General features: G+C 46.2%; 1 protein-coding gene across 1 annotated transcript; it reads left to right on the top strand.

The window, feature by feature from the left end:
• The first annotated feature begins 5,266 nt into the window (after positions 1-5,266).
• cUnh11orf24 (chromosome Un C11orf24 homolog) lies at positions 5,267-12,117 on the top strand. The gene is made up of 4 exons (XM_084453031.1): positions 5,267-5,340; positions 6,083-6,366; positions 8,967-9,083; positions 9,865-12,117. The coding sequence occupies exons 2-4, from the start codon at positions 6,222-6,224 to the stop codon at positions 10,983-10,985; spliced, it is 1,383 nt and encodes a 460-aa protein (XP_084309157.1). The 5' UTR covers positions 5,267-5,340; positions 6,083-6,221; the 3' UTR covers positions 10,986-12,117.
• Positions 12,118-14,784: the final 2,667 nt, after the last annotated feature.

The raw sequence follows: 14,784 nt of genomic DNA, 5'->3' as shown, positions 1-14,784 counted from the left end.
CTATCGCCTGTTACAAACTCCGCCCATTGCTTATCATGTTCATCTCAAAGACGAGTCAAGGGTAACAGGAAACTGAGGACTCCATTTTACAACCTTCAGGACCATCAGTGTCAGGCCCGGCCAGAGGATGCATTGAACAGTCTGATGGCGGCTGGCAAACCGGACCTCTTCTAGCTTTCAGCTGAGCACTGTTGAGAATGTGCCTGTGACTGAAGGCGCTCTTCTGCCTGACCAAAGTGTCATGTAGGGGGGGGACATTGGCCATGATGGCTATAGCAGTTTAGCTAACTTTCTTCTCTCCGCTACCACTGTCATTGAGTCCATGCTGAACCCCAGGACAGAGCCCACCCTGATGATCAGTTTATCCATCCTGTTGGTGTCCACTGCCTTGATGCTGCTTCCCCGGCACACGATCGCATAGAAGATGGCGGCACTTGCTACGACAGACTGGTAGAACAGGCTCAGCTTGGTTCTACATACATTGAAGGACCCGAGCCTCCTCAGGAAGTCGACACCGACCCTTCTTGTATATGGTCTCCATGTTTCCAGTCCATTCCAGCCTACTTGTATGATTGGACCACATCAAACCCTTGGTCAGAAACGGGAGTCAGCGTAGCCTCGTTCTTTCTGAAGTCTGGTCTTCACAGGCCTCTGTATTCTGCTTTCTGTCACCCCCTCACACATCCAACCTGAAAACTACCTTGTAAAAGGAAAGATTAATAAGATTAATCTTACTTTGGCAACGAGTATCAGTAATCCAGCACAGTCTGTGTGACCTGTGTGACCTGTGTGACCTGTGTGACTGCGGTGGATTACTGCACAAGCCATTGGCCTAAATCACAGTTCATCAGTTAGCCTTTAGTCTGTTATTAATACTCAAAAAACATATGTAAGTAAGCCTATTTTGAGAACAATATGAACAATAATTTGTGTTTTGGACAGAGGTCACTAGATGGCTGAGGACATGTGGGTCTCTAACCTTCCGAGTATTGACCTTTTTACCTATTAACATTAACCTACTTTATCCTGTGGGTGGCCCATCATTTCCAAGGCGAGGGTGTCCTCAAAGGCCACTGAGATAAGTAGAAGTGTAAAGATAACTTAAATGTACAGATAAAATACTAAAATGTATACACGTGTGTGTGTGTGTCTGTGTGTGTGTGAGAGAGAGAGAGAGAGAGAGAGAGAGAGAGAGAGAGAATGAGTAGGCCTAACTAACGTGTGAGTGAATGAGTGACTATGTCTAAGGTGTGCAAGTTTGTAAAAAGTAAATGTGCATGTCCTGTCCAAGGAGTATAGTCCCCAGATAGCAAGCGGATCTGAGCCATATACAGGCCAGATCTGGCCCTTGTGGCTTAGTTCCGGCCCATATATCGCCCAGAATCATTACACATCCGCTTGCTATCTGGGTCAGGGGATGTTATACGGTAATTAAAGAGATAACAGAGATTTTCTCTTCATGAACCCAGATGTGCTCCTTCACGTTTGTAGGCTACCTTGCCTGGGTTCTGACTGAATCCGCCCACTCCACCGAGTTAAAGACGAAAATGATGTGTAACGAGTTAACAAGACCGTCTGATATATCTGGTAAGTTTGTACCATGTAGCCTCTTGTGTGGAGAAGCGTGGAGTGACGTGGTTTGTAAAACGTTTGCACCGCCTAGTGGTTAGCCTACTACTGCTATCTACGCAATCACGCTCTCTCACGGACGCGCGACGTTGGATAACCAGGCCAGGTCCAGCCTGGCTTATGTGCGTGGCTGGTTTGTTTCTGTTCAGGACTGGTAAGCTAGTCATGCCACTGAAATAGCTGCTAATTGAAATGACATAAAATAATGTCTGATAAACTAAGATAGGTCTTGTCGCCTGGACACATCCGTTTCAATGCTTCCAATGCTAATCCAGCACAATAAGAGCAGGATATCCAGTTAGCTCATGAGCTCACAACAACTAGCAGCAGCTTCCATAACATTAATGGTAGCGGTCAGTGGCTAAAGCAGTTACACTGGTGATTCCTGTAACGTTAGCTATTTTGCAATTGGTTCTACTTCTGTTTCTGGACAAAAGTCATTACCTGCTGTATGCACTTCCCTTTAGGTGGTGAAGTAAGTAGATGGCAATCTCTGAGAATGTCCAGTGTAGGAGTCCAATGCTCTGACCACTACTCTACTTGTGGAATTTAGGTAAGGGATAAAAAGATTGGAGTGAAAGGATGAATGTGTGGAGGTTTGGGGTATAGTCCCATAAAGTCATCTGCACCGGGTCTTGAACCCCAGTCTCCCTGGTGTCCTTCTTCCAGTCCCTAATGTGGGTTGGTGTTAGAATAAGGGTTGGGGTTGGGATAGGATCTGAACTATAAGGCAAGGGGTAAAGGTTGGAGTGAACGGATGAACATGTGGAGGTTTGGGGTATAGTCCCATAAAGTCATCCCCACCAGGTCTTGAACGCTGGTTTCCCGGGTGGGAGTTAAACACTCTGACCACTACTCTACTTGTGCAGTGGATATCAGTCAGCTGATTTTGGTGTCCTTCTTGATTTTGGTGTGCTAAGACTACTGTCTCTTGTGGTGCCAATAGAGAGGGAAAGTGAAAACATGCGCCCCTAGCGGATTTGTTCCTATCGGAGAGGAGTTTCAATGTAAACTCTCATAGACCGGATTTTCTTATAATTACTACGAAGCCATTTCGGTGAAGTTATCAAAACAAAAACTTGTGAGTGTCTTTACAGTAATAACCTACTAACCGTGAGAATTTCAAACAGTATTTCGCCTTCTTTCAAATTTTCTAAATTGCTCCATTCCTCCAGTCAAAGTCAATGGAATTTAAGAAAAATATTTTCATAATTCGGATTGTGATTGAAAATCAACTATGATCACCAGAATCAATAAAGTTTGTCTCCAAGTATTTGCCGTTTAAGGCATTCTACTAACTTTTCGGTGTCGACCAAGGTATAATTTTTCAAAAGACGTGTCTATGAGAAATCCCATTCATTCTCTCGGCATTAGGAAAGCATTAAGAAAAGAAAAATCCCATTAAGAAAAATCCCAATATCTTCGCAAATAATCATTCAAAAATTGTAAAATCCATGGAAAAGCTTAGTTTAATGTAGATGCAAAGGAACATGTCATTGGATCGTGATGACACACATTTCAGAAAAAAAATCGCTATATGCTGTACGATGTCAACGGCATTGCATTGCGTTTTGACGTTGATATAAGGAAATGTAACATTAGGTAATGTTAGCTAAGTTATTCAACATTGACCCACTTACCCTCTAGATCTTTTCCAACGATGTCCTAAAGTAACCACATGTCATGATCATTTGCATCATAGACATACGTTCATATCTATGATTTGCATGATCATAGCAGCTTCATTGCTAAAAGCATAGCAAATGTTAGCCGACGTCATTACATATGACTTCCTTAAAACTATCCAATCAGAGGCAGAGTAGGGCGGGTCTTCCTATGGTGACGTGTTTTCCGCCGAGTTCGCAGGACTCATGAACGCGAGCCCAGCGTCCCCGAGGCTCGTTCACAGCATGTTTCTCAAATGGGCTCGATACAGGTATTGGTGGCCTCAAAAACAAAAAAAACAAATTGAATTAAAGTTTATATTGATTAGATTGGTCTCTGATGCTGAAAGATACCCAGATTATTTTATTTTTTTCCTTTTCTAGCCCTATCTATCATAATCCACAAACGATGGGAAATAAGGGTCTTGGGCCGCATGCCGTCACGTGACTTGCAATACCGAGCTTGGCCTGAAAGCCCATGGTGGCTTCAATGCCCAAAGCTGATTCTGGGGGCTTGGGCCAGCCCATGGAGGGCCGGCCCATGGAGGGCCGGCCCATGGAGGGCCGGCCCATGGAGGGCCGGCCCATGGAGGGCCGGCCCATGGAGGGCCGGCCCATGGAGGGCCGGCCCATGGAGGGCCGGCCCATGGAGGGCCGGCCCATGGAGGGCCGGCCCATGGAGGGCCGGCCCATGGAGGGCCGGCCCATGGAGGGCCGGCCCATGGAGGGCCACCATGGAGCCACGCACAAAAAGAGCAAACGATAACGACTTGACTTGTGGAGCCAGGTAGCTCCAATGGAGGGCGGTAATGCAACATATTGGATGCGAGCCGCCATTAAACCCGAGTAAAGAAGAAGAAGCAGAAAACGTTACTCGTGAACCCCGGTATCCCGGGCTGGCCACGGGTTCCCTTTAAAATGTGCCCGTTTAGCTCACGTGCAAAACTAAAAAAGCAAATGACGACAATAAGTGATCTGTGGGGACCAAGGATGTTATAATAAGGTGACCGAGGATGTTATAATAAGGTGACCGAGGATGTTATAACAAGGTGACCGAGGATGTTATAATAAGGTGACTGCTGCTGGCATCTTCTGTCCAAAAAGCAACGTTCCTTAGGTAGCTGTCTAGAAGGGAGCTAGCTGGCTAACAAATAGCTAGCCCTGTATGCTAGCGAGTCTATCCCTACCGGACTAACACACATTGGGCGAGCTTGCTAGCTAGTATGCATCTGCTTTCCTTCTGGGCTCTTGCTATGTAGCCTTACCTAGTTGGCTACTCACACTAACACGTTATAGATGCACAGCTAGCGGATAGGGTCTCGTTATAGATGCACAGCTAGCGGATAGGGTCTCGTTATAGATGCACAGCTAGCGGATAGGGTCTCGTTATAGATGCACAGCTAGCGGATAGGGTCATGTTATAGATGCACAGCTAGCGGATAGGGTCATGTTATAGATGCACAGCTAGCGGATAGTCTCGTTATAGATGCTAGCGGCGGTGGCTTCTGACGGTAAGTCAACTATTTGGAAATCACAACTAGTGCTTGTTCCGTTTGAACTAGTGCTTGTTAGGTTTGCGTTAGAAGCCAGTTTGTTAGTTTGCTAGTTGGCTAACGGGAGCTAGTTGGGAGGGGATATCAACCAGCTGTCTAGACAGAGCTATCTAGGAAACTACGCTTGTCTAAGTCTAGTCGGCTACTTCATGATGTGAGCCCGTCTATGACCGTATATCTAAGGTCTGTTGGGCCTGACCTGGTAGATAGTTAACCATGCTTTTGCACTGTAACGTTACTTAAATTATAATTGCTTGCTCAATGTTTGATGAATGAGCAGGAACAGCTGTGGGGTCACTTGAGCTCCACGTTGGCAGGGCGTTAGTATACTTGACTGTTAGTATACTTGACTGTTAGTATACTTGACTGTTAGTATACTTGACTGTTGCCCCAGTTACACTTTGCTCACTGTTTACAATGAAGGCAGAACCAGGAAGAGGACAGAGCAGGAAGAGTTGAGAACACGTTGTCGTCTATGGACACGGACAGCAATGGTGAGAGGATGTTGGCTAATGTATTCATCTTAACTGGTATTATGATATCGTTAGTTATTTGGATTGGCAGTTTGTTTTATCTGTATCATGCTGTGACAGAGACTGTAAACAAGGGAGAGCGAGAGAGAGATTGTAAACATAGATTTCGAAGTTGACCAGGATGTAGGAAGTCCCATTGAGAATAGTGAGGTGGGGTATGTTATAGGACTGTCTTGCTAGTCTTAACACCGTATCTAGTCTTGTCATAATAACTAACACCTACAGCAGAATAGCTAACACTGAGGGTAGTCTTGGATGTGTGTAGCCTACGGAAGCAGGCACTAAAGGGAGCACTACTACTTTTGCACAGAAAGTTGAGGATGCTGCCTGAATTCGTGCAGATCCAAGTCCACACCTTTGCAGTTTCAGTGTATGCCTGCTAGATGGTGCCCTTGAGCCAGCCTTTGACTCTGTAACTCTTCAGGGCTTTAGCCTGAAGCCAAAATTCACTTTCTAGGCCTAAATTGAGCATGTAGCCTAGTCTAACTTGGGTAATATATTGAGGCCCAAGTAGATTTGTCCTTAGCCATTTTATAATTTAAGCACATACACTGAGAAGAGAATATGATTGTAGCAGGCACATTGTGGCGTGGAAGTAGCAGGCCACACACAATTCTGTATGTTGTCAGCAATCCAGCAAGATGCCCTGCTGCATACTGTATCCCTCTGCCTCAACCTCTGTCCTTTCTTCTCTGCCCTGTAGATCTCAGAGCTGTGATGGTGACGCCGTGTCCTCCTCCCCAGCCTTCATTGCGACGACTCCTTCCGTCCACCACCACCTTCTCATTCTCCCAGTGTGTGTGTCCCCTCTGTGTGTGTCCCTCACGTGTGAGTATCTAACCATGACCCCGAGCCCTCTCCTGGACCCCTCCCTGATACTGGGCCTGGGGCTGCTGCTGCTGCCTTGTCTAGCCCTGTCATCCAGCGGTCAGACTTTCATACTGGACACCCAGGCCATGACTGACCAGCCAGAGTGCAGTAAAACATGTAAGTTTTGTTGAGTAGATGATCTGCTACCTATTCTATAAATGAACCTTTTTGGCTCCCCTGTTGCTTGCATACTAGATCTGAAAGGATTGGATTGGTCAAAACAAGATGGCTGTTGTCTTCTAATAAGCTGGCTTGAGTTTCCATCTTGCATAAATCAGTAGGGCTGGGTATCGATTCGAATTTCAAGAATTGATTCGATTCCGATTCACAAGGTTCAGAATCGATTATCATGATTCGATTCGATTCAATATCGATTAGGTTAGTGTTACTAAAAACTTTTTCTTTTTTCTGTAACCTTAATTACATGACTGCCAAGTTATGCAACACATCCAACAGGCCTACTACGGCTGGGTATCGATACTGATTTCCAAAAATGAATGAATGAATGAATCATTGAATGAATGAATGAACTATTCATTCCTTCATTTATTAATTCATTCATTAAATAAAAGATCGATTTTGGGATTCATGAATCGATTCTGAATCATTTTTTTTAACCCAGCCCTATAAATCGGTTCAGTCTTTTCCGATCTACACAAGTGTTTTGGTGGTGGTGGTGGTGGAGCTATTGGTCGTTTCAGGACAGGGGCCTCATCAAATAATGTTGAAGATGGATACGACTACAACAGTGTAGTGACCTCATTTTATTTATTCACAGTCAAATGCGCTGTGTCACTGTCTGACAATCTGGTAAAGTCAAAGAGCTCTGTGACGCTTACATACCTCCACGCTTACCTCCTGGACAAAGAAGGAGAAATGGCTGCCATGGGAGTAGTCTTTTGAATATCATCTTTGTAAAAAGAAAAAAAAGGAAAGCCATATGTCAGGTTTTTTCTTCTCCCTCCCCAAATCACATCTTTCTACTTGAAGGACATATAATTTCAAAGCAGCCATGTGTTTCAGATTGAAGATGAAAGGGATGCTGAGGCCTGCCTGTGTTGTTTATAGGCGCTGCGCTGCTGCCCTGGCGAGCCGTGCCCCTCCGGTCTTTGTCATGACATGTTCTTTTCTAATTAAATCTCACAACACCTCTTCCTCCCACACACGCTGCTCAGACTCCACCTGAGCGAGTCTCGTCTCCACCGACACGTTGGGCCGGAGTCAGGAAGACCTGACGCTACGGCAGGCAGGCAGGCAGCACGCATGCCCCCCAGGCACCGTTTCTGCTCCACGTTCAGGGGAGGAGGCGTCTGGAAAGGCCCGTCCCTCTTCCCTCTCTCATGGCCACCGGCAGGGAACGGCGCTCGGCTGCCGTAGCGCTGCAGGTTACCATGCGGTGTGGGTAGGGAGAGGAGGGGTTCTCAGACATGAAAACAAGGTCACTGGCTATAACCATCTGGTAGCGTAGTAATGTGTGGTATGGCAGCGAACTATAAATACATAATAAACGGCCATAGAGTGACCCTACGGTAACGTAAGGACTAAAGAGGAACCCCCCCCCCCCGGTACCCCTTTTGATTTTGAAACCCCCTGTTCACCCCTCCATCCCAGCTCACAGGCCTCCACACTCCCCCTCTTCCTCTCCCTCCAGCGCTTGGAACAGCTGGGGAAGCATTTCAAACACACAGCCAGCTGCTCGTTCAATTAGTTTGCTATCACTGACCAGGAATGGGGTAATGGGCCAGATTGGGCTCTTTTTCTCAACTTTTTTTCTTCCTCGTTTTTCCCCCCCAGCTTGATCTGATCATCATTTCGCCTGATGTTTAAGCTGCAAATGAGTCGAAATGCCCTCTTCTCCCTGACATAGTCTTAAGAATAACACACTGCGATCACTGATAGCCCAGACCTGAGGAAGATAGCGTAGGGTAACCGGCTCGGCCTTGTTCTCCTGAACCTCCCTGAGCCTGTAAGTCTAGCCCCTCACTGCCTTGACGTGTAGATCTTAACACAAAGCAGGTTCGGCGTTAGATACCATCCATTATACCTGGGCCGATCCTGTCCTTTCTAACCAGCACAAGCGAAGCAAAGTCGCGGGTTGTTTTTAGACAAGGCCGGGGTTAGCCAGACTAAGCTCTCTAATTGGGGTCCAGCCAGCCCAGCTCAGGGGCTGCTGGTGTCTCTCTTTTCCTCTCTCACCTGGTCCCCTCATCAGTGGCTCTGCCGTGGGGAGAGGAGAGAGGAGAAGGGAGGAGATGAGAGCCACCAGGGCACGCAGGGCCGGATGTGGAGACCGAGGTGTGCTGCCTGCTGCTGCAGCAACACGCACGCACACACACACGCACACACACACACGCACAGGAGTGTTTTGAAGGGATCAAAGGAGGCGTAAACAGGTCTGTTTTTCCTCCCATCTGGGCTTCTCCTCTCCTCCCAGACTGGGCCTCGCCTGCTGGGGCAGAAAAGTAGACCCCAGGAAAATGTTCAGAGTCAACACTCTGATGGCGGCTGGCTACTTACTTGCGAATAAGGATGACCAAAAAAACAGGCATTAAACATGAAAGGGTGTACATGAAAAGGATGTTAAAATGACTGAAAAGTGTTGTTAGTTTGGACTCGTGCTGTCCTCGTGTTGTGCTCCTGAAATTGTAGCGTCACTAACGTTTGGGCTGCATGCAGTAAGCTGCATCCTCATCCATGTCTCTGTGTTCACACCACAGGCTCGAAGAACTCGTCGTGCGATCGCTATGTTTTTTTGAAGAACACCTGCTTTCTGTTGAGCTGCTTCAACGTGTCAAACTGCAAGGATGTCCCCGTGGACCTGCTCACAGAAGAAGGTAGCTATGTTCTCACTGAACCACAGGAAAACATCTGAGAGAGAATGATGAGTCGATGATCAGTGTAATAATCAATATGACGAGCCAGATAGTAAACGTGTTGTCCCTCACCCACGACACGTGACGCAGTATGTGAAAGAAAACTCTTGTCTTCACTCTTTGTTTTGCTTCATGTATGAAACTTCTTTCTAAAGTCTGTATTCAACATGCATGTAGGAGAGAGATGGTCACAGAGTCAACGCAAAATCTCTTCACATCACGTTGGTACAGCAGCACAGCCGTGCAGCAGTTATCAGAGGGCAGATACTTGTGGGTACAGCTCATCAAGGCCACATATTTCTCAGGACGTGATGTGAACGGTGCATTGGGTCAGGGATAGGAAATAACAAATTAAAAGACTGATAAACTTGATTTCAGCAAGCGTATACATTTTCAGTCTATACACTTATACAATTGACTGGTAAATTAATATGAATATATGAAGTATTTACATTTTCATTTGGTTCTCTGATGGAACGGGAGGCCTACTAACACACAAACTGTGAAATAAGAAAACCCAGTCAGTTTCTTTTGTCGGCAGACAAATTCTGAAAATATGATTCAACAAGCCGTTCAGATTCGCCTTCCTTTCTGAGGTCCTTTAGAAAGTAGCTGGGCCCGAGTAGAATAGACTACTTTTTCTGAAACACAAAGCTTTTTTTATGCACAAAGCAAAAATGTCCTCAATACTTTGATCTCTCAGGAAGCTGGCAGTGACTGTGTCTTCTGTTCCATCTGTCAGAGTTCAACAGGGGCTTGCATGGCAACAATGGACCAGCAGCAGTAGCCCTGGGATCACCAGATCCAGGTACCGACCCCGTTCCCGGATCCCCAACAGAACTCCAGTCTAACAGCTCCTCTTCTGGAATCACTCTGAATTCTGATGGGTCGTCCCTCGATAACGCCACCGGAGCACCAAGCCCCTCCTCCTCCTCCCTCAACCAGACCATCTCTACCTCTCCTGAGAGTGAGATCAGCGGCGGGCCCTCCTCGTCTGCAGGAGGCGCTCTCCCTCACCTGAACTCCTCCTCTGACTCCTCAGTGTCCCAGCCTGTAGCCCCCATACAGCAGCAAAACCCTGTCAACAACGCATCCGCAGCAGACTGGACCCTGGACCCCTCACACCAACCAGCCACCCAGAGCCCAGTGATGACCCCCCCAGCGGGGCCTCAGCCGGTGACCGGCGCGGGTCCCGTGGGTACGACCAGGACCGCGCCAGCTGGACCAGCCATGACCTCAGCATCAACATCATCACCAATAGCAGCTGCAAGAACAACAACCACAACTACAGCAACCACCACAACAACATCAACGATGAGTGTAAAAACAATCGCTCCCATGACCACAGCGCCACCAGCTACCACAGCAACATCGACCACTTCTACTACCCCAAAAGCAAAGGCACCCATCATAACTACACCAATACCCACCATCACCACCACCACGGCAACAACAACAGTAGCAATACCAACTACCAGCACATCAACAACAGCAACGACAACAACATCCACTGCCACAGAAGCACCTCCAGATACGGAACAGAAGCCATCAGCCCAAGCCCTTCCGGAACCCCTCAGCCCCACAGCTAACCCCAAGGTTCCACCGGCCCGCACTAGCGGAGCTGGAACCAAGATGGAGGACGCAGCAGGGCCCAGAGGGAGCGTCATAGAAGTGGCCGGGGCCCCCCTGGCGAAACAGCTGGTCGATACCGCCGCCCTGTGGGCCGTCATGGTGTTCGGCCTCCTGTTCTTCCTGATCACGGTGGCCCTGTTCATGACGCAGGCCTACGAGAGCTACCGGAGGAAGGACTACACCCAGGTGGACTATCTCATTAACGGGATGTACACAGATTCAGGGGTCTGATGACTGAATGGACAGGGTGTGTTTACATTTCCAACATGGGTTCACTTACTTCAATATTCCTTTATATTTTTCAATATTTGTTTATATTTCTATTCTTTCGGTTTTCTAACAGTTATTTCTGTTATTTTTTGGAGGTGCGGACAGAGTTTAAAAAGTTTCCAGTTGATACTGTTTTGTCAGTGTTACACCAGACTCTGTAGACTAAAAGAAATATGATCCGTCTTTAACGCTCTCCATGCAGGCTGATTCATAGAGATTTTCTTTCCAAAATATGTGTAATAAGTTGCCCCAGCTGTGAACATTATTCAGGCCTTACGCTCTTATGGTTAGCCAAGATATGCACCTCTTGGTCACCAGCCCAAGGGCCAAATTATCACCCCACAGACTTTCCCTTCTGTGAGGTTTCTGTTTGTCTTCGTTAATGTTTCAGTCCGTCTGTAGAATAGTCGAGCTGTGCGTCCATCCAAGAAGACGACTGTATCATAATGACGTGGTTCTTTCGTCTTAACACGTACAAACATTGAGATCTGATGATGAGACGGACTTTGTTCCAAAGACGGACTTCTGTATGTCTTACATTTCAATGTTATTCATTTCTAAGTCTTATATTTCTATGCAGATAATGCTTCCACGTCTCCCACCCATAGGATTATGGCCATAGACTGTTCTAGTCAGTTGCGTTCCTCTCTGAATGTCACTTGGGAGTGCGGTGTTTTGGTGAAAAGGTATAGCTTATTAGATTTGTTTACATTTAACACATGTCCATATGTTTCCATTGACCACTTATGAGGTAGTTGTTTCCATTGATTTATGAGGCGTGTACTAAAGTAATATGTTTATATCAGCTATTCAGCCAGGGTGAATGGGGACCATTTTTCATGGCTTTGTCTTTGTTCTTGACCAGCCTGTTTCCTCTGTTTACCACTCCGCTCCCTGGATTGAGGATGGATGCCAAAACGATCACAGTAGCACTGAAGCACATTAATGTCGTGAGCCAAGGGAATTGTTTAGCCATTATGAATGAACTCCATTCCACGACCCGAGGGAAACAGTAGACCAAAAGAGACTTTCCGATGCTCTTGTGAAGGGACATGTAACGGACAGGCCTGCTGACGGCCTGTGAGATGTGCCAACCGAAGTCATATTAATGCACTATAAAAGAAGGTGGAAAAAATAAATAATGGTGGTGTGAGTGGTGAATGAAATTGAATCACAATATTGTTTTTTTTAATGAATAAATGGCTGCTCTTCGTGCGGGTTAGGTGTTGTGTTCTCCTCTTTTCCCCAGGCTCGGAGCCGAGGGGCTATCCTTTTACCACCCCGAGCCTGGGTGAGGGGTCACCCGGGCTATGTATCCGGGCACTCCTCCAGGAGCCATGTCACCGTAAATAAACTACCCGAGATGAAAGCTGAATGTATAGAGTAAGCTATTAGGCCTACACTATAGTGTTGTACAAATTACAACATGTATCCATGATATGGCTTGCATTGGAATATGCTCTTTTTCTGCATTTTTTTGTGCGTAGCTGTAAGCCAGTACACCTAATATATTGTTACTCCGGACAATGTTGGGCTGCATTTCTCTGTTGGCACCACAAGAGGCATTAGTCCCAACACACCGAAATCAAGAAGACACCAAAATTAGCCCACTGATATCCACTGCACAAGTAGAGTAGTGGTGAGAGCATTGGACTCCCACTTGGGAGAGGGATGACTTTATGGGACTATACCCCAAACCTCCACATGTTCATCCTTTCACTCCAACCTTTACCCCTTGCCTTATACGTCAGATCCTGTCCCAATCGGCCAACCCCAACCCACACTATGGACTGGAAGAAGGATGCCAAAACAAAATCTCACCTCCGCAGGCCTGCAGTATAGAGGTGCCCCAAGGTTCGATTCTCGGCCCTCTCCTGTTTTCAATTTACATAAATGACCTCCCCTCTGTCTGTGCCGGAGTGGATATTATTATACATACATTATGTATGCTGACGACACTGTTCTGCTTGCACATGGGAGAAATTCTGCCGAGGTTGCTGCCAAACTGACTGAAACAATGGATAGAGTGGCAGAGTGGCTTGAACAATCGCGCCTCACTTTGAATACTGATAAAACTGTGTCTATGTATTTTAGTAAACAAGGTAAATGCTGTATCCATCCATGTGTCTCTGTGAAGGGGCAAGTGATAAAAAATGTTGAAGATTTCAAATATCTGGGTGTGACACTCGATTCTAAACTGAGTTTTAAGAAACACATCAAGAAAATGTCTCAGGTTTTAAAGCTCAACATTATGACCTTCCGACATATTAGAAACTCTTTTACCATCGAAGCCGCTAGAATGTATTTTGATGCTATGTTCCTGTCCTATATGAGATACTGTATGCCATGCTGGACCCAAGCTAACCAAACCACTGTAAACCAGATCAGATCCCTATATGGACAGGCCCTCAAGATACTTGACAGGAAACCCAGACGGTACCACCACTGTCATTCTTCCTAAATACAGATTTTTTAATTTTGACAACTTAATTAATTATTCATGTACTCGACTAGTACATAAAATAATTAATAATGCTGCTCCCCCCCTTTGAAAAAATATGTACAGTCTTGCTCTGATCAAAGCTCTAGAGCTCTAAGATCTGTATCTAGTTGTAACTGCAAGGTCCCACTAAGAAAGTCTGTTTTTGCCCAATCTGCCTTTTGGTTTAAGGCTATCAAAGAATGGAACAGGCTTTCTAGTAACATAAAAAAATTCCAGCAGATATGACAACTTTTGTCATACCTTGAAGAATTGGCTCTTGAGCAATCAAGTTTGTCCCCACTAGGTGGTGCGCACACACACACACACACACACACACACACACACACACACAAGATGGATGGATGGATGGATGGACGGATGGTTGGCTAGATAGATAGATAGATAGATAGATAGATAGATAGATAGATAGATACACACACAATTCGTATTCTTGCCTTTTCATCGTATCATGTGTTGTCGGTTAGTTGATTTTATTGTTATATGTTTCATGTAGGACTACAGATGGAATGTAGCTCTGAGCTAAATCTGGTGTATCCATTTTAATGTTCTTGAACATTTTATGTATGTGCACATTGTCCTGTCCAAATAAACTTTTGAATGAATGAATGAAAACCAACCTGCCGATCTCCACTGCACAAGTAGAGTAGTGGTGAGAGCATTGGACTCCCACCCAGGAGACCGGGGTTCCCGGTGGGGATGACTTTATGTTATCATCAGTGTAACTGCTTTAGCCACTGACCGCTACCATTAATGTTATGGAAGCAGCTGCTATTTGTTGTCAGCTCATGAGCTAACTGGATATCCCGCTCTTATTGTGCTGGATTAGCATTGGAACTGATGTGTCCAGGCGACAAGACCTATCTTAATTTATCAGACATTATTTCATGTCATTTCACAGCTATTTCAGTGGCATGACTAGCTTCCGTCCTACCAGTCCTGAACAGAAACAAGTCAGCCACGCACATAAGCCAGGCTGGACCTGGCCTGGTTTTCTTCCCAGAACCAAGAGAAGCACAAAGAGCCTGCTAGACCCTGAGACGTGACTTTGCTTCCCAGAGGTCTTGCTGTTTATTGGACGAGCACATCAGCCAGGTCTGCTGTAATCAAGGTGGTAAACAAACCCACATCTGTGGATCAGTAATGGTTTCCTGGGAACGTGAGGCTCAAGCCTGCGTGTGTCTGTTGGGAAATTTTGGTTTTGGGGATTAATTGGCAGATGAAAATAAGTAGGGGCGAGGGGGGTCGTAACAGGAGTGT

This window comes from Borostomias antarcticus (assembly GCF_949987555.1).
Source record: "Borostomias antarcticus genome assembly, chromosome: 18".
NCBI lineage: Eukaryota > Metazoa > Chordata > Actinopteri > Stomiiformes > Stomiidae > Borostomias > Borostomias antarcticus.
This window is presented reverse-complemented; position numbering and strand designations above follow the sequence as displayed.